This window comes from Electrona antarctica (genome assembly GCF_951216825.1).
Source record: "Electrona antarctica genome assembly, chromosome: 17".
Classification (NCBI taxonomy): domain Eukaryota; kingdom Metazoa; phylum Chordata; class Actinopteri; order Myctophiformes; family Myctophidae; genus Electrona; species Electrona antarctica.
This window is the reverse complement of record NC_136798.1, coordinates 2,818,263-2,845,898: the sequence shown is the minus strand read 5'-3', so window position 1 is coordinate 2,845,898 and position 27,636 is coordinate 2,818,263. Positions and strand designations below refer to the sequence as shown.

The 27,636-nt window shown below is 44.4% G+C and overlaps 1 protein-coding gene across 1 annotated transcript in view; it reads right to left on the bottom strand.

Annotated features, from left to right (window-relative positions):
• LOC306940720 (low density lipoprotein receptor adapter protein 1) overlaps positions 1-27,636 on the bottom strand; it is a 95,654-nt gene that overhangs the window by 23,387 nt on the left and 44,631 nt on the right. Inside the window, exons 2-6 of the mRNA XM_079525858.1 lie at positions 19,775-19,917; positions 14,277-14,389; positions 4,953-5,067; positions 3,198-3,270; positions 1,854-1,937 (exon numbers count right to left, since the gene is read on the bottom strand). Coding sequence (XP_079381984.1) covers positions 1,854-1,937; positions 3,198-3,270; positions 4,953-5,067; positions 14,277-14,389; positions 19,775-19,917 — 528 coding nt within the window. The remainder of the gene's footprint in view (positions 1-1,853; positions 1,938-3,197; positions 3,271-4,952; positions 5,068-14,276; positions 14,390-19,774; positions 19,918-27,636) is intronic.

Here is a 27,636-nt window from a genome sequence, read left to right as displayed (position 1 = left end):
GTGTGTATCCGAGGTCTCCATCTAGAACAAACTCTACCTGGTGAGACACAGTGTGTATCCGAGGTCTCCATCTGAGAACAAACTCTACCTGGTGAGACACAGTGTGTATCCGAGGTCTCCATCTGAGGACAAACTCTACCTGGTGAGACACAGTGTGTATCCGAGGTCTCCATCTAGAACAAACTCTACCTGGTGAGACACAGTGTGTATCCGAGGTCTCCATCTAGAACAAACTCTACCTGGTGAGACACAGTGTGTATCCGAGGTCTCCATCTAGAACAAACTCTACCTGGTGAGACACAGTGTGTATCCGAGGTCTCCATCTGAGAACAAACTCTACCTGGTGAGACACAGTGTGTATCCGAGGTCTCCATCTGAGGACAAACTCTACCTGGTGAGACACAGTGTGTATCCGAGGTCTCCATCTAGAACAAACTCTACCTGGTGAGACACAGTGTGTATCCGAGGTCTCCATCTAGAACAAACTCTACCTGGTGAGACACAGTGTGTATCCGAGGTCTCCATCTAGAACAAACTCTACCTGGTGAGACACAGTGTGTATCCGAGGTCTCCATATAGAACAAACTCTACCTGGTGAGACACAGTGTGTATCCGAGGTCTCCATCTGAGAACAAACTCTACCTGGTGAGACACAGTGTGTATCCGAGGTCTCCATCTAGAACAAACTCTACCTGGTGAGACACAGTGTGTATCCGAGGTCTCCATCTGAGAACAAACTCTACCTGGTGAGACACAGTGTGTATCCGAGGTCTCCATCTGAGAACAAACTCTACCTGGTGAGACACAGTGTGTATCCGAGGTCTCCATCTAGAACAAACTCTACCTGGTGAGACACAGTGTGTATCCGAGGTCTCCATCTAGAACAAACTCTACCTGGTGAGACACAGTGTGTATCCGAGGTCTCCATCTGAGAACAAACTCTACCTGGTGAGACACAGTGTGTATCTGAGGTCTCCATCTAGAACAAACTCTACCTGGTGAGACACAGTGTGTATCCGAGGTCTCCATCTAGAACAAACTCTACCTGGTGAGACACAGTGTGTATCCGAGGTCTCCATCTGAGAACAAACTCTACCTGGTGAGACACAGTGTGTATCCGAGGTCTCCATCTGAGGACAAACTCTACCTGGTGAGACACAGTGTGTATCCGAGGTCTCCATCTAGAACAAACTCTACCTGGTGAGACACAGTGTGTATCCGAGGTCTCCATATAGAACAAACTCTACCTGGTGAGACACAGTGTGTATCCGAGGTCTCCATCTGAGAACAAACTCTACCTGGTGAGACACAGTGTGTATCCGAGGTCTCCATCTAGAACAAACTCTACCTGGTGAGACACAGTGTGTATCCGAGGTCTCCATCTAGAACAAACTCTACCTGGTGAGACACAGTGTGTATCCGAGGTCTCCATCTGGAACAAACTCTACCTGGTGAGACACAGTGTGTATCCGAGGTCTCCATCTGAGAACAAACTCTACCTGGTGAGACACAGTGTGTATCCGAGGTCTCCATCTGAGAACAAACTCTACCTGGTGAGACACAGTGTGTATCCGAGGTCTCCATCTAGAACAAACTCTACCTGGTGAGACACAGTGTGTATCCGAGGTCTCCATCTAGAACAAACTCTACCTGGTGAGACACAGTGTGTATCCGAGGTCTCCATCTGAGAACAAACTCTACCTGGTGAGACACAGTGTGTATCCGAGGTCTCCATCTAGAACAAACTCTACCTGGTGAGACACAGTGTGTATCCGAGGTCTCCATCTGAGAACAAACTCTACCTGGTGAGACACAGTGTGTATCCGAGGTCTCCATCTGAGAACAAACTCTACCTGGTGAGACACAGTGTGTATCCGAGGTCTCCATCTGTCCTTCACTGGCTGGACAACTACAGCATGTTCTCTTTTTACCTTTGTCTAGGGAGAGAGAGAGAGAGAGAGAGGGGGGGGGAGAGAGAGAGAGAGAGAGAGAGAGAGAGAGAGAGAGAGGGAGGGGGAGAGAGAGAGAGAGAGAGAGAGAGAGAGGGAGGGGGAGAGAGAGAGAGAGAGAGAGAGAGAGAGAGAGAGAGAGAGAGAGAGAGACAGAGAGACAGAGAGACAGACAGACACAGACAGACAGACAGACAGACAGACAGACAGACAGACAGACAGACAGACAGACAGACAGACAGACAGACAGACAGACAGACAGACAGACAGACAGACAGACAGACAGACAGACAGACAGACAGACAGACAGACAGAGGGGAAAGACAATGTTCTAATTACTGAATGTCAAACAGACTGGGGCACAGACACCTATATTTGATCATCATTTTAAGTAGAAAGAAACACTGTAAGAAACACTGTAAGAAGCACTGTAAGAAACACTGTAAGAAACACTGTAAGAAGCACTGTAAGAAACACTGTAAGAAACACTGTAAGAAGCACTGTAAGAAACACTGTAAGAAACACTGTAAGAAACACTGTAATCAAGCACCATTGGCTGCTTGGCCTGCAGGGTTTCTAAGGACTTGAAACTCTCAACCTTCCAAATCCACACTCCAATCCCAAACCACACCAAAGGGTCGAGATGGGCCGAGACAGTTTTAGCGTTTGTCCCAGTGGTGTGATATGTCCTGCTGCACGTCAACCCAAGTCGACGGCCCAAACCACACCAATGGGTCGCCATACAACTCCTCGCAACCGTTTGGCCCGATTTATGCCAACAGTAGTTGTGTCACTGTCACTGTCACACACACACACACACACACACACACACACACACACACACACACACACACACACACACACACACACACACACACACACACACACACACACACACACACACACACACACACACACACACACACACACACACACACACACACACACACACACACACACACACACACACACACACACACACCTTGGGTGTTGAACCAGCGACACACCGTCAGTCTGGCTTAGGTTCCCGGACCGCTACACTAGCCGCCCGAGCTTCTGTTTTCTGTTTCAACCAGTTGATGGCCGATTACCAGACTGCATCTCATCCTGTACCCACTAAACTATGCCCCACCCAAGAAAAGAAAAGCTTGCACAACCATTGTCAACCAAGTGTGACTCGGGCATTGCATGGTAACATTTCTGTGGTCAGACAGACAGACAGACAGACAGACAGACAGACAGACAGACCTTCCTGAGCGACCTCCCACAGATCCAGGGCTACTTTAAAAGCCTGAGCCACTGTCAACGTCACCGCCTGGGCCTATGGAGTCAAAGCAAAGGGGAAATATTTAGACCCGACATTGAAATAAATAAAAAAGTCTTCTGAAAGAATATATATTCAAAGACTTGTGTCGCATTTTCACAATTAAAAAAAAATAGCAGACCTACAAGCTCATAGCGCGCCACTCGGTGGCACGCTATGAGCTTGTAGATCTGCTATTTTTCAATAGCTAAAGCATAACATAATGCTTAGTTAAAACACCAAAAGGGGTTCCTGTCCAGAATGGGTTAAAACATACTTTGAAAATGTCATTCTACAGCAGGCTTTCTCAAAGTGGGTGATTGTGCATTAGATTCACCCACACACATTCATAGTTCATATAACAGTGATGTTTTTGGCAGCACATTTAGATTTTAGTTTTAGTCATAGTCTCTTGAATAGATTTCATTTAGGTTTAGTCACATTTTAGTCACCCGGAATTCTTTTGTGATGGTCTAGTTTTAGTCGACTAAATATAAGATTTTAGTCGACTAAATCTACAGTTGATTTAGTCGAACAAAATGTGTTTTGGCGGGCCTTGATGGCGTCGTAAGGACAAGCCCACAACGCTGCGACGTGTCGTGAGCTTGTAGATCGGCTATTTTCAGCATGCAACTAATTGTAAAATGACTGGATCTCTTGTCCACTAGTGCCTTCCTAACATTTTAGTCTAGCTTGTATTTGTTGAAATTGTCAATATATTTCTGTCTTAGTTTTAGTCATCATAGCTTAGTTTTCATTTAGTTTTAGTCAGTGGAAAAAGGTAGTTTACGAACATTTTTCGTCTTAAATTAGTTTTAGTCGACGAAATCAATGCAAGGCACCAACCTGCTCATCAGGAGCAATTAGGGTTTCAGGGTCAGAGTCTTGCTCAAGGACACTTCGACACCAACTCTGGGGGAGCCCACAGGGATCAAACTCCGGCCGCTCTACCGGCCACTCTACCCCTTGATCCACTGCCGCCCTACTGAATATCTCACATTACTCTATCCCTTAAAGTTGAAGGAATCACTGTTACCACAAGGTGGAGCCAAACACCACCTCTGACTAAAATGTACCAGACTCAAGAAAATATTGCAACAGAAAGGTTTCAAGGTTGCCTTGACTCCTTCAAACCCGCTCTCAAAAGGGCTCTCAAAGGGCACCTACGGACGGCTGCAATTCCAAACTGGCCCCTGTGAAGTCTGAGTCCCCTCCACCCCTTTCCCCCCCCTTACTGTATATGCTTTTTCCTTTTTTACTTCCTTTATGATGATGATTTCCTGTGTTTTTTTTATATAGAAGTGTATATTTGTACGTCTCTAAATGTTCTGATGAATTGAACATGGTGGACCCTGTTGTAAACAAGTGTAATGCTTTATCATGGTGTCGTTCACAGTAACAGTTTTTTTGTATTGACTTGTGCTTTCGTTTGAAATGTACCCATTCTTTTTTTGTTTTTTCTTGTTTGTTCGTTTTTTGTTTTTGCTCCAAAGAAAAAGAAAAATGTTGTAACTTTGGTCACCATTGAGAACATGGGAAATGTATCTTTATATATATATGATTGTAATGTACTTCTCATGATGTAGTTGTTCATTATGCTTGTACACAAAGACCAAAATAAAAACATAATTAAAAAAAAAAAAAAAAAAAGAAATGTACCCATTCTGCATACTGGTAATTAATAAAACAATCAAACTTACAATCTTCTTCTTTTGGCAGAGGAACGCGTGGCACTCCAGTGTTTCATTGAACTGACTCTGAGAAACGTATGCAAACACCTTGTCCTGAGTTTTGTCCGCTGTGCAGTAGGAGATTCTGGAAGAGAGAGAGTTTATTAAATGCATTTATTTACAGAGGGTAAGGTAACTTTACTTCAGAGTTGTTCCGATACCAATACAGATACTGGTATCGGCCTCAAGTACTCGAACTCGGTACTCAGAACCGCCCACGATACTTTGACACGAGTACCAAAACATCCAATTTGACACTAGGCTGAACGAATGCAACGGGAGCAAGTCTGACCCAACACTGCAGTTGGATCGGAGATCCATCTGTGAGAAAAAAGGGGGTAAAATAAGTGGTCACTCAACAAAAATAAAGTACTTTTATCGGTACTCGGTATCGGCGAGTACTAAGAATTAAGTACCTGTACTCGTTCTGAATAAATTGGTATCGGGACAACTCTACTTTACTTATAACACCCTCTCTCTAACTGCATTTGCAATGATACACGCATGAGTCATACAGTAAACATACTGCAGTGAATAAGTAAGATTCACACAGTTATATTGGCTCTCACTTTGTGACCCAAACAACCTTTTCCATCAAGGTGGCTAGACGTGTCTTTTATTAAAGGTTGTGTAACTTTGTTCCTGCGTCATGTGCCCGAACCTGTTGCATATGCATAAGAAAACCAATCACACAGCATGGTGTGAGGAGAGGTTATGAATATTATGCAAATTCGGTTGCACAGATGGGGATGACGGATAGATAGGAGCAATAATGAACAGCAGTGATATCCGTGAGAGATGCTTCAGGGTTACAGCCGACTGAGACCAGGCATTTTGTATTTAATACATTTAGACCTGGAACGCATCCATGTCACGTTAGCGTTTAACCACATTAACCATTAACCAATTTTGGGCGGGAACCCCTTTTGGTGTTTTAAACATTATGTTATAATTTAGCTATTGAAAAATAGCAGATCTACAAGCTCATAGCGCGCCACCGAGTGGCGCGCTATGAACTTGTAGGTCTGCTATTTTTGAAAAATCGTTAAAATGTGCCTCAAATCTTTCCGAAAATTGTCATGATTTAGAAAAATAAAATAAATAAATTTCGACGTCAGGCCTGAATGGGTTAATACATTTAGACCTGAGGACGGTTCTACAAAATGTCTTCTAAATCCTGTTTGTCATTCTCAAACATTTTCATGTCAAGAACCCCCAAAAATATATGTAATCGGCCACCGACCCCCATCTGAAAATATGTTGTTCCAGGGACTCCCCAGAAGCAAAGGTATGAGTTACAAACGTTCGCTCTGAAAAAATATATATTCAAAGATTTGCAACACATTTTCACGCTTTTCAAAAAAATAGCAGATCTACAAGCTCGTAGTGCGGCACTCGGTGCCGCGCTATGAGCTTGTAGATCTGCTATTTTCCAATAGCTAAAGTATAACATAATGCTTTAAAACACCAAAGGGGGTTCCCGCCCAGAATGGGTTAATATATTCAGCTAACGCGCATGCGTTGCTATGTAGCATCAATTCACTGTACCATCGTTCAACAACTGCAATTATGAGAGTGCAGAGAGTACAATGGGAAGTGGGGAACATTGGGGAATGAGAGGTGGAAGTGCAAGAAAGAAAACAGTTATACAACAACTGCACACAACACAATATAATAGCAACCAACTATCAGCCCTGATGCAGACCGGTATACTGTAGGTGGAAACCATGTTGGTTTAATAAAGATTCTTCTCCTTTTTGAGTGGTGCAAACACTCCAAGGAACAGCAATGTCCCTATGTCCCAACCTATGTCCTCCTATGTCAGTTTAGAGTACCAGTAGGGGCAAAAGTGGCGCTGTTGTGCCAGAAACAGAGAGACAGAGATAGTGTTCCACTCAGTTCACACAGGTGTGATTTTAACTTCTGTGTGCCCGGATCTCCGCTCTGTTTTCAATAGATGTCTTATCCCGATTGATCCAGGAGCACCTTTTTTACTATTTTTATATTTTGTATCTACCTGCACTTCTCCGTCGAGCACCTGGTTGCTTCCTTGCCTCTGCCAAATATCCAAACTATTTGGGTTTCTTCCATGGACGGGGGAGAAATATATATATCTTTCCCATGCCTAGTATTTCACTGCAGCAACACATTATTAGATCCAGACTGGATCTCATATCTGGCTTTCACAAAATCAATTTGTCTGCAAATCCACTGACAGCCACAGCCTTCTTTTTTTTTTTTAACAATGCAGACCAAGCATGTCAGGCTGTTTTCTTCCCCCTGACAGCGTGCTCGTGTCCACTGGACCCAAGAACACCAAGCTGATGACTGGACCCAAGAACACCAAGCTGATGACTGGACTCAATAACACCAAGCTGATGACTTTGTTTTTCTTTTCTTACAGGTGAGCCACTAGCATTAGCAACCACAGGGGCGACTGTGGTTCAGGAGGTGGAGCAGGTCGTCCAATGATCCATGGGTCGGCGGTTCGAATCCCGGCTCCTCCTGTCTACATGTCGAAGTGTCCTTGGGCAAGACACTGAACCCCAAATTGCTCCCGATGTGCTGGTTGGTACCTTGCATGGCTTCCGCCGCAATCGGTGTATGAATGTGTGTGTGAATGGGTGAATGTAATGCACAATCTATGTAAAGCGCCTTGGATAAAGGCACTATATATATAAATGCACCATTTACCATTGACCGATAATAATGCATACGGTCTTACGGCCGGGCTCCACCGGGCGCGTCAGCGTCGCGTCTCCGTCACCGTCAGGGAATGTTCCCTTTTTAATCAATGAAGGGTGGCTCCACTGCCCGCGTTGACGGAGACGCGACGCGTGCATTAAAATTGAACCGGTGCGTTTTTTGACGCGACGCGACGCGTCCGGTGGAGCCCTGGCGTTAAGGCTCCGTTTCCCTCAACTATAGACGTCTCCTGGATTTGACTGGAAGTAGGAGTTTGTGTCCTTGCATGCTAGTCACAGGGAGGGTTGAACTTTACCTTATTCTCAGCACTGTGCTAAAAAAAAAGAATCAAGCATCACAAGGCAGAAAGTGGGCCTATGAATACCATCACACTTCCCTTGGGATAGTTTTGGGGTTAGAGTAGGTTTACTCTAGGAAGTTTTTTATTTTATGTTTTATCCCACAATTTTGTAACCCATTTTTTCACACAGTGTCAATTATCTAATGTAATCCTGGGTGCTACACTTCCTCTGCCAGCCTGGGGGGGCAGCGGACTGACCTCATGCTTTCTTAGTGCGTGGAAGGAACACGTTATTCCGACCAGTTCCTTTCCCCTCCATCAGGCGCCCCGGCTGGCCAGGGGGAGGCAGTTTAGAGACCAGGATTACTGCATGTTTTTGTGAGGGTACCTACCCTAGGGGACACGGGGAGAACATGCAAACTCCACACAGAAAGGCCCTTTCGCCAACCCCGCCTCGGGTATGGGCACTGATGACGTGGAGGAGGGAAACACGCCCCCCCAGTGCCCACAGCGTCCGCAGCGGGAATCGAACCCAGGACCTTCTAGCTGTGAGGCGACAGCACTACCAACTGTGCCACCGTGACCCAAAGTTTTTAATTGTCTGCTATTATTGTTAGTTGGTGTAGGGTTGTATTTTAAATTCACAGCAGGATATGGCGAGCAGGAATAATGAATTATGTATGAATGTGTCTATAGGAAAACTGCAGTCGATAATTTTGTAAACTGTAAGCGAATCAACAAGACTTTTTTTGAATACCACACTTCAAAGAGAGGGGGGTCATCAAAATGCAAAACTGCTGCTTCCGCAAACAACCATGAAATAACTAGCCGCCGTGTCTTTCGCTCATTTTGCTACATTTTGGCGGCTTGCATCATTGATGCGTGACCCATATAGAGATGCCCGGGACGGGACACCCAGCGCCGCGTTTCCCCCCCTCTTCTGTAATGTGAGTCAATGTTGTGAATTTGGAGCATAATTGCATAAGTGAACAGGCAGAAATAAGTTGGAAGAGATGCCCTACATCGGTGGTTCCCAAAGTGGGGTCCGGGGACCCGAAACGGTTGAATGGCACTTACACCCGCCTTCTAATGAGAGCGCAAAATCTGTCTTGGAAGAGCCACCCATCGACTAATCTAATATACGGCAACCTTCCCCGTGTTTCTTCACTAGTCCCATCCAGAAGAACACAGTTTGCCGGCCACTGCTACAGAGCTGACAATGAGGTTATATCTTCCCTTCTTCTCTGGAGTCCTGCCTCAAAGCAGACCAGAGGTAGAAAACTGTTGTTCCCTGATTTCATCGCTAGGGACACATGCATCAGTAAGCAGGAACTGGGGATGGCAATGGAACGGGAAGTCTGGCATGGCATTGTGAAATCCATGATCTCGACCGCGGTCGAAAAATGATGATGAGGGGTCCTTGAGGGAGTTCCAGGGGGTCCCCATGCAGCTAAATAATAGGAACCAAATGGACCCTTATGGGTCTGTAACTCTTGAGAGTGTACACTACACATGGAACCAAATGGACCCGTCAGGGTCTCCGAGTTAAATTAAAATTGATTTTACAATATAAATTAGGGGTCCCAGAGACAGATATGCCATTAAAAGGGGTTCTGTAGACTAACGCATGTCAAAACTGGGGGTCCTTGAAATTAGACGGGTTGAGAATCACTGCTAGAGCCGTAAAAAGTCTTCTCTTATGGGGGGTATCTTTTCTAATGGGGGTCCGCTGGCTAATTAGTGTCAATTTGGGGGTCCTTGACATGAAGAAGTTTGGGAACCACTGCCTTATATAAGTTACTGATATACTTAAAGTCATACTTTGCAACATTCACTTCAGGAGTCTTTCCGGTGATGCCTCTCGTAAGCTCCATTGTCAATATAGCATTAGAATGTAACGAAAACGCGTCAGAAACTCTATTTATTAACCCATTTTGGGCGGGAACCCCTTTTGGTGTTAGCATTATGTTATGCTTTAGCTATTGAAAAATAGCAGATCTACAAGCTCATAGTGCGCCACCGAGTGGCGCGCTATGAACTTGTAGGTCTGCTATTTTTGAAAAATCGAAGAACCACTGACATAGAAACATAGCTTTTTCAGAAAACTGTCAGGATGTAGAAGACATTTTTAGAATCTGATCTCAGGTCAAAATGGGATAAGTGTAAAATGCATTTCCGGTGCCTACATCGTTTTGTACTGTACGTACTGTACTTACAGTACGGTACTAGCACAGTCTAGTCCTTCCTGCAATGCAGTGTTAATTCTTTCGCGAACCACCGGTACACAAACCACCGATACACAAACCACCGCTACACGAACCACCGCTACACGAACCACCGCTACACAAACCACCGCTACACAAACCACCGCTACACAAACCACCGGTACACAAACCACCGCTACACAAACCACCGGTACACAAACCACCGCTACACAAACCACCGCTACACAAACCACCCGTACACAAACCACCGCTACACAAACCACCGCTACACAAACCACCGCTACACAAACCACCGGTACACAAACCACCGCTACACAAACCACCGCTACACAAACCACCGCTACACAAACCACCGCTACACAAACCACCGCTACACAAACCACCGGTACACAAACCACCGCTACACAAACCACCGCTACACAAACCACCGCTACACAAACCACCGCTACACAAACCACCGCTACACAAACCACCGCTACACAAACCACCGCTACACAAACCACCGCTACACAAACCACCGCTACACAAACCACCGCTACACAAACCACCGCTACACAAACCACCGCTACACAAACCACCGCTACACAAACCACCGCTACACAAACCACCGGTACACAAACCACCGCTACACAAACCACCGCTACACAAACCACCGGACAAACCACCGGACAAACCACCGCTACACAAACCACCGCTACACAAACCACCGCTACACAAACCACCGCTACACAAACCACCGCTACACAAACCACCGGACAAACCACCGCTACACAAACCACCGCTACACAAACCACCGCTACACAAACCACCGCTACACAAACCACCGCTACACAAACCGCCGCTACACAAACCACCGCTACACAAACCACCGCTACACAAACCACCGCTACACAAACCACCGCTACACAAACCACCGCTACACAAACCGCCGCTACACAAACCACCGCTACACAAACCACCGGTACACAAACCACCGCTACACAAACCACCGCTACACAAACCACCGCTACACAAACCACCGCTACACAAACCACCGCTACACAAACCACCGCTACACAAACCACCCGTACACAAACCACCGCTACACAAACCACCCGTACACAAACCACCGCTACACAAACCACCCGTACACAAACCACCGCTACACAAACCACCGCTACACAAACCACCGCTACACAAACCACCGCTACACAAACCACCGCTACACAAACCACCGCTACACAAACCGCCGCTACACAAACCACCGCTACACAAACCACCGCTACACAAACCGCCGCTACACAAACCGCCGCTACACAAACCGCCGCTACACAAACCACCGCTACACAAACCACCGCTACACAAACCGCCGCTACACAAACCGCCGCTACACAAACCGCCGCTACACAAACCACCGGTACACAAACCGGTGATGGTGTATGTCACTGGTTCCCAAACCATTTCACGTCAAGGACCCACAAAATGACACTCATTAGCCCGCGGACCCCCATTTGAAAAGATATGCCAAGGAGAAGATGTTTTACGGCTCTAGCAGTGATTTTCAAACATTTTCATTTCAAGGGCCCCTACGGTTTGACCTGCATTAGGCTACGGGCCCCCATTTAATGGCATTTCTATCTCTGTTTTGTAAAATCACTGTTAATTTAACTCTGAGAGTGTACAAATGGAACCAAATGGACCCATTAGGGTCCATTTGGTTCCATTTGTACACTCTCAGAGTTACAGTCCGATAAGGGTCAATTTGGTTCCTATCTATTATTTAGCTCGGGTCCCCCTAGAACTCCCCTCAAGGACCCCTGGGGGTCCCTGGACCCCACTTTGGGAACCACTGGTGTATGTACTGTGTGTGTGTGTGTGTGTGTGTGTGTGTGTGTGTGTGTGTGTGTGTGTGTCGTATTTTATGTTGATGTGCCCTTGAAAATGTTAAACGTTAGTGATGAAAGCTACATCATTCTGAAAGAAAGTAGCTAAGCTACTGCCCATCTGATGTGTGAAAGTAGCTAAGCTACTGCCCATCTGATGTGTGCAGGTCACAGTAAGTCTATCCCCAGTTGCAAGCTCTGACCTTGGCCTCGCATATTATTCTAAAAATTGCCAGGATGGATTTTTAAATTGGGCATGAGAGCGTGCAATAGTAGTGGGTATTCCTGCAATCAAGGCCTCGGTCATGGTCAAAGGAATAGAACAGAGTGCCGTCCTAGACAGGAAAAAGGAGTGGAGGGGTGTTAAAGAAGAAAAGATCAGAGAGGAGAGAGAGAGAGAGAGATCAAACAGAAGGATGATTCCCCTGGCCTGTGGTCTGGTGCAGCTGATAAGAAGGCGAGTGGAGCCACACACGCGTATATGCACATCAACACACACGCACAGAATACACAAAGCCCTCCCTCCCACAGTCTGTGCTGTAAACACCGTCCAGACATATAATATTGACGGTGTAATCCTCAGTGGCATGAGACCCAATCTATAAAGGCTCCTATGGAGAGGAAAGAAAGCCTGCCAAATACAATCACAAAAAAGTGGTAGAATCCTCGCAATCCTTCTGCTAAAGGGCACGCTCTCCATAGTACACACGGCCGATAATGGACAGTCTTGCTGAAACCACTCGTTACTCGGGCTTCCAAGTGAATTGATCAAGCGCGAGGCTTACAACAGCTTGACTACACACTACACAGCTATTTTACACAGTAAAATCCATAGTGTTCTTTCAACTTAGTGTCCATTTGTACACTCTCGGAGCTAAATGATCACTATGGATTTTACTGTGTTAAGAGCTGAGAATTGCTTGGTGTAATCACGTAGGGGAGTGCAGGCACCGGACGGGACGACACACACATTGACCTAGATAGTAGGCATGTGAAAATAGGTGAAAACTGCACCTCTCTCCCTTCAACACAATGAGGCATTTCTTTTGCCTTGGATTTTTTTTGAGACTTGATCAAAAGATTCAGTCATTTGGATGATAATAGTTTGATCTATGTCATCAACACGTATTAGGTTATCAATGCTCAGAATGCGTTAATATGTTCTTTATGAACATATTAATTAGGGTAATTAGGGGTATGTTATCTCTATGACAATAGGATCTCTATTAAGCCAGTTAGCGCAGCTGTATTGTCAATACAGCATACTTGTATGACCCAAATCAACTGCAAAAGAGGACATCACTCATCATTCAGATTTCATACTGATGCATGCATGCAAGGTCACATTTCAGGTACCCTTACAATATCATAGTAGTATTGCATAATCTCAGTCAGTAAGTATGCATTCTGATATAACAAACCAGGCTTTCCATTTGAGGGCAGTACAAGAGTTCAACCCCTCCCCCACTAGTTTTTTGTATTAGTCAGTGTGTGTGTGTGTGTGTGTGTGTGTGTGTGTGTGTGTGTGTGTGTGCGTGCCCGTGTCTATCGCATATATTGAGTGGTCTATTGCATAATTCAGTGGTTCCCAAACTGTGGTGCGTGCACCCCTTGTGGTGCGCGGGCGCATTCTAGGGAGTGTGCGACATGAAAAGGCTAATGGTGGTGCCATGGTTTTATTTTAAATATATTAACATATTATGCCAATATATGGCAAGTATATGCAGAATATAGCCAATGCTGCATACTGTATACTGTATATGCCATATTCAGGTTAATATATGAGCACATATGTGGATAAATAGGAAATGTAGCTTATGTCATTTATATTTCCATGTGTGAAATGAAATGAAATGAAATGAAATCTATATTTACCCAGGGTATCTGGGCTAAGCTCAAGAACTTGTTTCCAGCCAGGCCCTGCTCATAGAACACATTTCATCGTAGTGGTTGATGCCTTGTTCAAGGGCATTTCAGCGGTGGTAATTTTAACGTGTCGGACGGCTGATTCGAACTGGGAACCTTCCGGTATCTAGACCGCGCCGCTATCCGTTCGGCCACCGCTGCCACCGCTGTGTGGGGGGTACATCAGCTAGGTCAGGAGGTTACAGGGGGTGCATGGCCAAAAAGGTTTGGGAACCACTGTTCTAATTGGATATGAATTCAGCATCCATTGGATAGTTTTGCACAGGCTACATGTTAACTGAATGACTTACTGTACCTGTATATGGACACATTCTCTACGAGGTCTGCGGTCTCCGTGTCTGTGAGAACGATTCCTTTCGGTGAGACAGTCAGGGTGACCTTACGGAACTTCTTGGCACCAGCTCTGGCCTGTTGACATGAAATGAGACACAGAGATACACTGTAGGACTGTCCCTGAACATCCAAATAATTGGAGACTTGTTTGGCAGGCTGGTATTCGAACATGACCATGTGCTTTGTATTTGTATTTTAATAAATCACTGCACAGCCAGATTATAACTGCACAGTGCACACATTACGGAGTGCCCTTTCATGTTTTCAAATATGGCATTGACATTTGAGAGTATCACTGTAAAAACTGAATAGATAAATTAATTCAGCAGTTTCTATGAAAAGGCTAGTAATTGTAACCCAAACGTGTAACCCAAAACTATTCAGGAAATGACCTATAAACAAAACACTAGTACAGTACATTCGAGCAAGTCGTTCTTGATCAACTTAGCACTAATGTGGAATGGGTTATCTAGCAAGTGTTAAGTCCATTAGCTCCATTGTTAACTTCAGGTCCTCCATAAAGTTAGTTCAGTCAGATAACTCACAAATAGATTTAACCAATATTTATTATAGAATGAGAATACAAGTGTGCATATACTTGGTCAGCTGACTGCCACATCAGCAGAATGACATGTGGGTCTTGCACACACTGAATACACCCACATGTGTACATACATCTACTGATGCCTAGTCTGGACACATCCTCAGTGATGTTCCTGGAATCTTAAGGTCTTTCAACATCATACGCCCTCCTCCAGGTGACCCAGCCAGGGTTGATCAGACCCCAGCTTGTGTCCAGGCGGCTAGCTAGCTACCATGACTCCATGGCTCCCCTCTTTTGAGCCACAGCCATCTTGAGGCTCTCTCTGCCGCATCGGTGGTACTGCGGATGGCTCTCCTCTTTCTCTCTCCCTCGATGCCTAAGCTACTGAAGGCTCTGGACAAGGACCGGGCTGCAAAAACTCTGCATGCAACCTCCACAGGGAAACACCTTGCTCTCCAACCAGCCTGCTGGCAGACACTGACGTTGTTCTTTGCCATTTTAATTGTCTAGCTGCTAGACTCTAGCACATTGTATGATGGTGTTTATTATTGAGATTATATATTTGTCTGTGCTACCCCAGTCTCTGCATTTATTATTGAGATTATATTTGTCTGTGCTACCCCAGTCTCTGCATTTATTATTGAGATTATATTTGTCTGTGCTACCCCAGTCTCTGCATTTATTATTGAGATTATATATTTGTCTGTGCTACCCCAGTCTCTGCATTTATTATTGAGATTATATTTGTCTGTTGTACCCCAGTCTCCGCATTGCTCGAGACAAAGCTGGCCAAGTCAATGTGACTAAAGATTAAATACAAGAAACACTGGTACTGTATATGCGTGTCTCACAATGAGAAGTGGAGGTCAGGCTGACAGCCAGTGAAACGTACGGCTCCAACTGGGACATCAGACAATAAGAGTGACACTGACCTCCTCCTGAACCGCAAAATCCCCGGTGTCTCTTCAACCCTTACGGGTCCATTTCACACACCCTTCGGTTAAATTGACACCTGGGGTTTTGTTGTGTACACCCCCACTTGATTAAAACGGCAGACAAACCCATCTTTTTCCTCCCTGTGTGTCCAATCGATTTCAGACAAAGAGTGACAGACAATGAGAAAGAGAAAACATAATTTAGAGAGAAAGAGACCCTAATTGCACTGGCACATTGTGTTTTGGTCCCCCCCCCCCCCCCCCCCTCTATATAGATTCAATACTTTATTAGTGTGTCAACAGAGTTGATTGGAATTTATACTTGGGAGGAGGAGAAAATAATTGCTGAAAAACAAATTAAGAAGATCAAGGAGCACAGGAATACTAGCCTGGTATGCCAGACTGATATCACTGCGTAATATTAGTCTGGAATCTCTGTGGGGACGGAATAAAGAAGTGCCTCTGGAAAAAAATAAAAGACCCATAGGCTATTTGCATAATGGGCCCTGATTGGTCCCTCAGTATACGGCCGAGGGAGTGAAATCTAATCACAACTGAGCAGTGCCAGATCAAATCTTTTTTTTTGTATTTTTTGTAATCATCTGGTTTCCATGTCTCACTGGTCAGAGGGCCAGTGTGAGAGATGGACATGTTTCCTCCATGTCTCACTGGCAGAGGGCCAGTGTGGGAGATGGACATGTTTCCATGTCTCACTGGCAGTGTGAGAGATGGACATGTTTCCATGTCTCACTGGCAGAGGGCCAGTGTGGGAGATGGACATGTTCACATCATAATGTAATGAGGGAGCAACTTGCTTGCTTTTGCAGCTTGCTTTTGTCTGCAAAGAGGAAAGACACCAGATGCGTTCCGCCTTCCTGTTAATATTGTCACACCATGCGGCTGAAACAGCAAATCTGTCATTTTTCGATATGCTAAATTGAGTGGTTTCCCAGGGCGGGCCGAATCGGTCCCGTCTCCCTCTTTACAGCGTGTACAAAAACTGGGAAGCTCACAAAAAGGAATCCATGTGATAACCCCATTCAGAAGGAATCCATGTGATAACCCTATTCAGAAGAGAATCCATGTGATAACCCCATTCAGAAGAGAATCCATGTGATAACCCCATTCAGAAGGAATCCATGTGATAACCCTATTCAGAAGAGAATCCATGTGATAACCCCATTCAGAAGAGAATCCATGTGATAACCCCATTCAGAAGAGAATCCATGTGATAACCCCATTCAGAAGAGAATCCATGTGATAACCCCATTCAGAAGGAATCCATGTGATAACCCTATTCAGAAGAGAATCCATGTGATAACCCCATTCAGAAGGAATCCATGTGATAACCCCATTCAGAAGAGAATCCATGTGATAACCCCATTCAGAAGGAATCCATGTGATAACCCCATTCAGAAGGAATCCATGTGATAACCCCATTCAGAAGGAATCCATGTGATAACCCCATTCAGAAGAGAATCCATGTGATAACCCCATTCAGAAGAGAATCCATGTGATAACCCCATCCATTCAGAAGAGAATCCATGTGATAACCCCATTCAGAAGAGAATCCATGTGATAACCCCATTCAGAAGAGAATCCATGTGATAACCCCATTCAGAAGAGAATCCATGTGATAACCCCATCCATTCAGAAGAGAATCCATGTGATAACCCCATTCAGAAGGAATCCATGTGATAACCCCATTCAGAAGAGAATCCATGTGATAACCCCATTCAGAAGAGAATCCATGTGATAACCCCATTCAGAAGAGAATCCATGTGATAACCCCATCCATTCAGAAGAGAATCCATGTGATAACCCCATTCAGATGAGAATCCATGCGATAACCCCATTCTGAAGAGAATCCATGTGATAACCCCATCCATTCAGAAGAGAATCCATGTGATAACCCCATTCAGAAGAGAATCCATGTGATAACCCCATTCAGAAGAGAATCCATGTGATAACCCCATTCAGAAGAGAATCCATGTGATAACCCCATCCATTCAGAAGAGAATCCATGTGATAACCCCATTCAGAAGAGAATCCATATGATAACCCCATCCATTCAGAAGAGACAATCGACTTTCTTTTCGACCCCACATCAAATCAATTTCATCTAAAGCCTCCCATCAGGTTGGATTCACAATCTAATTGAGAAGTGGAGCGGTGGGGGTGGGGTGGGGGGTATGAGCAGGCTATTCTCTGCAGAGACAGCATTCCAACAGATTAACAGAGAAATGTGTGTGTGTGTGCGTGTGCGTGTGCATGTGCATGTGCATGTGCATGTGCGTGCGTGCGTGCGTATAAAATCATGTGTTGATGATAGCAGCTTTAACCACTTCAACCTATTCTTGGTTGACCGGAGTCCCTCAGGGCTCTATACTGGCCTTACTATTTTCGCTCTACATTCAAGAGATCTTAGTTTTTCTTCGTAAACGAGCTGAGCTTGTAGATCTGCTATTTTCAAAACGTGTTCCCGACAGTGTGGACACTGGGGGGTTTAAGTGGTTAAGAACGTCACAGCCTTTTGGAAATGGACAGTTCTCTGAATCCGTGTGGACAACCACAGTCAGAAGTCCCTCGTGTGGCTAAGGGCTTTAGCCCATTTTGACCTGAGATCAGATTCTAAAAATGTCTTCTACATCCTGACAGTTTTCTGAAAAAGCTATGTTTCTATGTCAGTGGTTCTTCGATTTTTCAAAAATAGCAGACCTACAAGCTCGTATGAGCTTGTAGATCTGCTATTTTTCAATAGCTAAAGCATAACATAATGCTAACACCAAAAGGGGTTCCCGCCCAAAATGGGTCAGAGCAGTGTCAGTGACTTGACTGCTGCAGGCCTGCGACCAATTGATAATCCTGGATTAATCGTGATTCCTGACCTTGACGACATACAGTACACAAAAAAAGCATTTGAAAGCAATCCCTATAATAAACTAGCAAACTACCGTTTACAATATCCTGCCTCATCATACGACCGATGGCACAGAGATGAACCATTACTTGGAAAACATCAGAATGGCTCTGACAGAATCCACAATGGAGTTCTGGAAATCAGTTTACGACCCAATAGAATCAATCTTAGTCCACATAATAGTTCTCTTTTATTGTCCGATCCTGATACAGGTACAGTAGTCAAGGTTGTACCTTGTTGTGGAATATTGTAACAGATGACGATTATAACATTTGGAATGGTGGAATTCATGGTGACTTGGCTGCAGACCATACTATATTTGCAGAATATAGAACTTCAGAACTTCAGAATTATTCTGTTAAATCAACCTTGCACTGTAATAGTGGAAACTGGAAACTCAATTAATGATTGTTAAATCTTACTGTGGTGAATAACAAATTAAAGTGTACAGTATGTTTCCATTTATTCTGTGCATTTGGTCAGAAGATGAATGAAATTGTCACTTGTGCTGTCCAAATATTAGTCAAAAGGTCCTTCAGAGAAGTTTTTTTTGTTATTTTTTCGATATGTGTCTTTTTCGAGTGACGTTTGTGTCCAGAGCACACTCACACAGAGTGTGGTTTACATTTTATTCGGAACAAGGTACAAGATCTAAAGCAGGGGTTATCAACCCGTGGGTCGCAACCCCTCGGGGGGTCACCAAAATATTTTGGGGGGGTCCCCAAATTATTTTCAAAAGAAAAAACCTGAATGGCTGGAAAATGGAAATGAAGAGTTTACATAGTACACACACACAGTGCATGCATAAACTTTCCTTAATGATTATATCTGGTTTCAGTATTAATTTATGATATAGTTTCTCTATTATTAAGGATATTTTTGCAGTCAGTTTGTATTGGTGGTGGGGAGGCCAGAGGGGGGCGGGGCGGGGGTCGCGAGACATGGCCAAAGCATTTCCGGGGGTCCCCAGCCAAAAACATTGAGAACCCCTGATCTAAAGAGTGCAAAGATGCAAAGTCACAAAGTGCTCAATTAAGTGATTGTGGCAACCTGTCACTCACCGTGGCAACAATCCTCCGGATGGCCGCGGCTGCCATGTCCTCTCCTTTAGGCTGGACAACCAGAGTCATGCCCAGGTACTTGACGTTGAACGCCATCCCTTCCAGCAGCGTCTCCTTGGTGTCTGTCCAGTTCTCCGGTAGCTCTGATTGGACAGTAAGGACAGAAAATTGGAATCAGCGCTCAAATACAGAAAGATATAGTAAATAGTTTCATAGCAATTTGGCTTAGTTCATCAAGCATTTAAACATCATGGAAGTTAAGTTGCTTCAATGAAGAAAGTTCACTTTGGGTATTGCCGGGCGTTCAACAAAGCACAAAATAAAGAAGCAGCCAGTCTATGGAAGCAACTCTATTCCTGACAGTTTATACAAATACAAATAAGTCAACTTTGGGATTTTTTCTTATTATTACATTTTTTGAAATTTCCGTTTTGAAAAATACTGTATGTCTTCCCTGTGTATTTTTGGTTTCTTCCTGAAAGCTGAAAGCCTTGGAGTTAAAAAGGCCCAATCGACATCACAATATCACCCCAGCCTTCCTCCAATCAGGATAGAGAGCGGCCTTCTGCCAATCATGATCGAGCGGGGGTGGGCCTTGGTGTGCATGCTGTTGGCCTGTTGCGTGTCCCCCCCCCACTGTAGTGCGTGCATGTGCACATGTTACCGGGGCGGACCGGGGGGGTTTTCCAAATCATCCAAATCACTGAATGCTCCTTTAAATACTCGTGACCCATAAAAATGGGCCCGCAACTGAAAATGGGCCATGACCCTTGAGACCCCATCTCTGGGAAACACTTAGTTAACGGAATTCACATAACATGAGGAACATGTTGCACTGAAATGTGTCTCAGTGCTAAATGTCTAAGTGCCAATAAGTGTCACAGCATTTTCTATATACGTTTCATTTGTCTGAAATTAACATAATTTAAACGTCATTAAGTCTTATTATTCACATAATGACACACCTGAGGAAATTGCAGATCCTGTGTAACATGTCAAGAAAGTAATACGCTACACAATACGAAAGCAAAGTGAACTAACTCGTTGCAAGTGTGAGCCTATAAAAGCTGTCTATACGGTGCTTTAGAAAGCTGCAGTACCTTACTGCCATCTAGGCTGTCATGTAGCTCTCCTACTAATAGCACTACACAGTCCCTTAGGTGGTGGATACTGTGAGGCTGCATGGAGAAGTGTGTGAGAAAACAGAGGCCCTGCAGAGAGCTTAAAATACCCCTCAGAGGCACATGGAAGTGAGACAGAACCCTGCCTGCAGAAAAGCATCAGGACAGGAGTAACGCCCAAGTAGTGCTACATGACTCGGGAGAATCAGTCTTACACCACCATGGTTTCAGGTTGTTCATGTCACAAAAAGATAAAACAATAAATACAATAGTAACACAGCATTTCTTCATCCCATTCATACAATATGTAAGGGAAAATGTGGTCGTTATTGGAAAATATAAACAGCCAGTTATGAAGTAGCTACAATATAAATCAGCAATTGCGCATTCAATATTGGTTCGAAAATGGGGTGCTGTTTGTTGCCAGGGTTCGTGTACTTTTTTATTTATATTATAATCCCCATAGGGGGGGGGAACTGTTTGTATCTGTAATAAAACAAATGTCAACACACAAAAGGTAGTTCCACATTGATTGTTTTGTTTCAAGTGGAGAAGAGAGGCATTAGCACAGAGAGGTAAAACAAGGCGAGGGAGGATGAGGGCAACAGAGGGACAGAGAGATAAGAGAACACTATAGGACTATCGGCGATGCTCAATGCCGGCCATGAATGAACATCTGTCACCGCAGCAAGCCCCCCCAAGCAGCTGTTTGGGAGCAGAACAAACACCAGTCCCTCAAGCCCCTTCCACCGCACTGAATTATTAAACAGAGTTCCAGTCCCACTCAATGATCCGCTTCAAAAGCAGAGTGGGGCATTTGATTTTATTTAATGTGACTGGTTATCGGTTCTCATTTCATCGTCCTTCTTGATTATTCCGTTTGAACAGTCAAGAAAAGAACTGTGTCTGTGAGGCAGCAACATTAAAACATATGTGGCCAGAAGAAGAGTATTATTTCTAATATATAGTTGTAGGGGTCGTCATGTTTTTTGGTCACTTTATTTGAACGTGAAAACCTGTGTCTCCCTTAGAGTATATATTAATAGAGACGTCACCGGATTTCTCCTCCCATCCACTTGCATTAAGTTGCTCAAAAGCGCATGAGGCCATTTCACTCCTCCTTCCGGGTAGGAACAGAGTGCATTCTGGGATGGATTGGGCCAAATCGTGAACACGCTGGCCGTTGACTATCATTGCACGCGTTCACGTATGAAACAGCGATCACGTGTCGTTGCCCCAATAACGTGAACGTGCGCAATGCTTGTCAACGGACCAGCGCTGGCTCGAGCTGCAATACCACATTCGGCCACTATGTCCATTTCACCTCAGGGTTTCCTCCGGGTGCAGTCTCCATTATTATATACTCTAAGGTGTCTCCCCGTGGGAAACTACCCCTAGGCTAATCCTCCCTTGGCCAGGGGAGATATTAGGCTTTTGGGCTTCATGCTGAGCTACTGTACGTGCTACATAAGCACACTAAAACTAAAGTCATGGCACGTAGACTGTAAATCATAAGATCATAGGATGTGATGGGGGGGGTTCCAATGAATCCATTGTAGTCATTTAGTAGCTCTTCTACAAGCTCACAACACATCATTACGCATTGTGAGCTTGTAGTTATGCTATTATTTTTGCTACCTTTAGTGACACTGGGGCGACTGTGGCTCAAGAGGTAGAGCAGGTCGTCCAATGATCCATGGGTCGGCGGTTCGAATCCCGGCTCCTCCTGTCTACATGTCGAAGTGTCCTTGGGCAAGACACTGAACCCCAAATTGTTCCCGGTGTGCTGGTTGGTACCTTGCATGGCTTCCGCCGCCATCGGTGTATGAATGTGTGTGTGAATGGGTGAATGTAATGCACAATCTATGTAAAGCGCCTTGGATAAAGGCGCTATATAAATGCACCATTTACCATTTACCATTTACACTGTCGTATGATAAAGTGGGCAGCATTCATTAAAAAACATGAAAAACTAGAAAAAGTGCCCCTCGGGGCACAGGTCTCCACCAGGGCAGGTCAGGTTGTGGCCTCCTGGTGGCACTATAATAGGCCAATGTGAAAAGGGTGCCATTTCTTCATACGCCTTTGATGGCAATTGGATGATTTGAGGCATTTTGTTCCAAAAATGTGTTTTGCAAAAATCAACCTGTTGGTGGCGCTATAACAGGCCAATGTGAAAAGGGTGGGATATATTCCTCAGCCTAGTAAGAAAATGTGTGAAAGATTTCACGTAAATTGCATGCTGCGTTCATGATTTGAGGCTTTTGTTCAAAACGGGGCAAACTGTGAAAGCCAATTATAGCCAATTAGGATGGAATATGAAATATCGGACAGATCCAACTTGAGCACATGACCATAGAGATACTGTGTAACGGTTTTTGGACAGAATCTGGAGGAGTAATATCAAAAAATGTGTTTTACAAAAGTCGGCCTCCTGGTGGCGCTATAAAAGGCAGATGCGGAAAATGCAGGTCAAAGGTTTGTCCTTGGCCTCTAGGGAGTGTGCATGCAACGTTTCACGCAGATCGGTGCAGTTTTAGGTAAAAAAATGTAAAAGCTGCCTCATGGTGGCGCTATAACAGGCCGTTCTGGAAAATGTGGGGCAGAGGTTCATCGTTGGCATCCAGGGAGTGTGTGTACAAAGTTTGGCGTCGCCCGGGTTAACGGTGCCGGAGATAAGCTGGTAACAGACGGACGGAAGGACGGACACACACACGGACGGAGTGCAAAACATACTCTCTCCCCATGCCTTCGGCCTGGTGGAGACAATAAAATAAAAATGTTGAAATATGGACAAGATTTAAGCTCACAACACATCATTACACATTGTGAGCTTGTAGTTCTGCTATTTTTGCTACCTTTAGTGACACTGTCGTATGATAAAGTGGGTAGAATTCAGTGAAAATGTTGAAATATGGACAAGGTTTCTGCCTGACAGCAATGATTTGGTTATCAATGGTTTTACAGTACACCGAGCTGCATGATGGAGATAAATGCTTCCATCGACGAGCAAAGAAATGTATTTTATTCCACACACACTGGTAAAAGGGTCAGAAAAACATTGTCTCCCTTCTGCAACAACTCAATGCCAGGCTCGGTTCATTTTGTTTGGCTCAATTCCAAAATCCTTAACAAATTTCAAGGCCTGTTGGATGTACCGTAGTGGGGGACATCTACTGTACTGTAGTTACCTTTCACATCACTAAAAATCAGACCTGTCTGAAGTGAGTGGTGCTGTGCTGTACTGTACTGTACTGTACTGTACTGTACTGTACTGTACTGTACTGTACTGTACTGTACTGTACTGTACTGTACTGTACTTTCACATCACTAAAAATCAAACCTGTCTGAAGTGAGTGGTGCTGTACTGTACTGTACTGCAGGGGTTCTCAACCCGTGGGTCGCGACCCCTCGGGGGGTCGCCAAATTATTCTGGGGGGTCCCAAAATTATTATATATAAAAATTAAAAAAAAAAAAACATTTTACTTTTTTTTGCAACTGAATGGAAATAAAGAGTTTACATATAGTACACATGTAGTACATCCATACACCTTCCCTAATGATTATATCTGGTTTCAGTATTTATTTACGGTATGTAAATTGTAGCAGTCAATTTATATTGGGGGGCGGGAGGGGGCGGGGCGGGGGTCCCGAGACATTGCCAAAGCATTTCCGGGGGTCCCCGGACAAAAATGTTGAGAACCCCTGCTGTACTGTACTGTACTGTACTGTACTGTACTGTACTGTACTGTACTGTACTGTACTGTACTGTACTGTACTGTACAGGCCCTCCTCCCTGGCCTGTCTGTGTCTGTGTGTTAGGCTGTGCAACAGTGACACTTGGTGGTGAACAAACGCTATTTTTGTGCTCGGACACAGCCAGGGACACAGGGACAGACACATGGACAAACCCACACACATAGCTGTCTATAGGAGTGGTTGCACCACTCAATAATTCTGTAAAATGTAAAAGCCAATATAGCCACATAACTGCTCGACTAATAAGGTCCATATCATAGTTTCGCCAGGCTATAAATATGAATTATTTAAGAGCTTCGGGCTTTGGGCTTTCAAGTGTATTATCCCTCCAAAAGAGCAATGCTTAATATTTAATAAATCCTTCTCTCTATGCGCCCGGGACTACAGTACAGAGGGAGAGGGACTGATAAGAGTGACAGGAACACGCCGAGTGAAACTAATTGGATTGGAAGTTGTTGTTTTATTTAAGGCAAACACCAGAGCTTCACGGACGAGGAAAATATATTTAGACTTTGAATTTTCAAGGAAACTGCTGCTGCATTTATGAGCAAATACTATTACATGTTTGCATTTGTACGCGTGTGTGTGTGTGTCTGTGTCTGTGTCTGTGTGTGTGTCTGTGTGTCTGTGTGTCTGTGTCTGTGTCTGTGTGTGTGTGTGTGTGTGTGTGTGTGTGTGTGTGTGTGTGTGTGTGTGTGTGTGTGTGTGAGTGTGAGAGAGAGAGAGAGAGAGAGAGAGAGAGAGAGAGAGAGAGAGAGAGAGAGAGAGAGATTCAATTTAAAACCACATGAAACAAGATTATCAAGGGAGAGGCAGAACTAATGTCTGTATCTTTATATTGACACATGCACCTCCTAGGCCAGGAAAAAGTGGGGGCGGGGCCACAAAGGGGTGCCAGGGAGTGTTGTTTTTGTCGACTAAAACTAAGATGAAAAATGTTCGTCGACTACCTTTTTTCACTGACGAAAACTAAATGGAAACTAAATGAAAACTAAGCTACGATGACTAAAACTAAGACTAAATATATTGACAATTTCGTCAACACATTAAAAACTAGACTAAAATCTTAGGAAGGGACTAGTGGATAAGAGATCCAGTATGAGTCAATTTACACTTGGTTGCATGCTGAAATTAGCCGATCTACAAGCTCACAGCGTGAACTTGTAGATCGGCCATTTTCAGCAAGTGTAAAATCTGTCATCTCGATGGCATCAAGGCCCGCCGAAATACATTTCAGTCGACTAAATCAACTACAATCTTGTGATATTTAGTCGACTAAAACTAGACTAACACTAAAACATTCCAGGTGACTAAAATGTGACTAAAACTAACTGAAAACTATTCAAATCAAAATTTGCTGTCAAAAACAACACTGGTGCCAGGGAGGTGGCAAATGAAGAGAAGGAAGGAAGAAAGAAAGAAAGAAAGAAAGAAAGAAAGAAAGAAAGAAAGTCCACTTTTAGTCCACTGAGCTAAAAACAAACTAGTGTAACATTTCACAGTAGCTGAGGTGACCAGAAGACGTGTTGCAAGAAGTGTTGCAGCCGAGGCTGTGTATATCATGCCTTCAGCCATGCAACACGCAGCAATCATCATGCAGCTCTCTCCCTTACAGCTACACATTTATTTAACTCATTTTGGGCGGGAACCCCTTTTGGTGTTAGCATTATGTTATGCTTTAGCTATTGAAAAATAGCAGATCTACAAGCTCGTAGCGCGCCACCAAGTGGCGCGCTACGAGCTTGTAGGTCTGCTATTTTTGAAAAATCGAAGAACGACTGACATAGAAACATAGAATCTGATCTCAGATTCTCAGGAATCAGGAATCAGGAACGATTCTGCAAATGTCTTTTAAATCCTGACTGTTTTCTTGAAAAAGCTATGTTTTTCTATGTCAGTCGTTCTCAAACACTTTCATGTCACTTTTCACGATTCTTCAAAAATAGCAGACCTACAAGCTCGTAGCGCGGCACTCGGTGCCGCGCTATGAGCTTGTAGATCTGCTATTTTTCAATAACTAAAGCATAACATAATGCTAACGCCAAAAGGGGTTCCCGCCCCAAAATGGGTTAAAATAATAATACCCTGGTGGATACTCTCTCACGTCTCACACTGCAGATTAATTGCCAACACAAACACCACCAGCACAAAGATGTGTACACACAGGCAGGTCTGTCTGCCATAAATATGCACACGATTCCAGGTTTTCTACGAAGGACAACCATCACAATGTCCTTGCAAAGGCAGGTCTCATGTTTGCCCTGGAATAAAAACAAACATTTTCTGTTTTCCCTCATCCAAAAAGACCAAAATATGTCTATATTAAGTTGGCCATTCATTCTGTAATGACCTCACACATCGACTTGGCACAGGCAGCTGGTTTAAAACCAGGCTTCCATCTGAAGGACTACAAACACATGAGGAAACTGTGAAACATTCCAGTCTTTTCCAATCCAGCTGACCCACCTCGTATAAAAATGTGTTTTACTCATCCTTCAGAACGTTGAATCTAGGCCACCACCTTGACAGGAATGTAGGCCGCATGTATGCAGTGAAGATGGTGGTCTGGGAACGGAGAGAAGGGGGACTAGAACTGGGTTTCCGATGCTGCCTTGAGCGGGGAAACCAACCAGAAAAGCCAAGTACTTCCTTTCAACAACAACTACCTCTTCTACCATTCTTAACCACCCTCTATTCTTAAAAATACCAGAGGATCGATATATTCCATCTACACCAAATCTCTTTACCAGAAATAGGCGATCAATGCACTGCGTTGAGCGAGCGTAGATGTGCTATTTTAGGCGAATGTTCCCCCCAGAATAGGCATGCTGGAAGTGGTTAATTATTTCACCCATACTCGCTACTATACTCATTTACTTACGTATTAAGTCTACAAACCAACCCCCGCCCCTACCCCTATCAGGCAAGATAGTGAATGAGAAAAAGTATCATGAAAGGGCTAAAGTAAAGTAACAAAGACA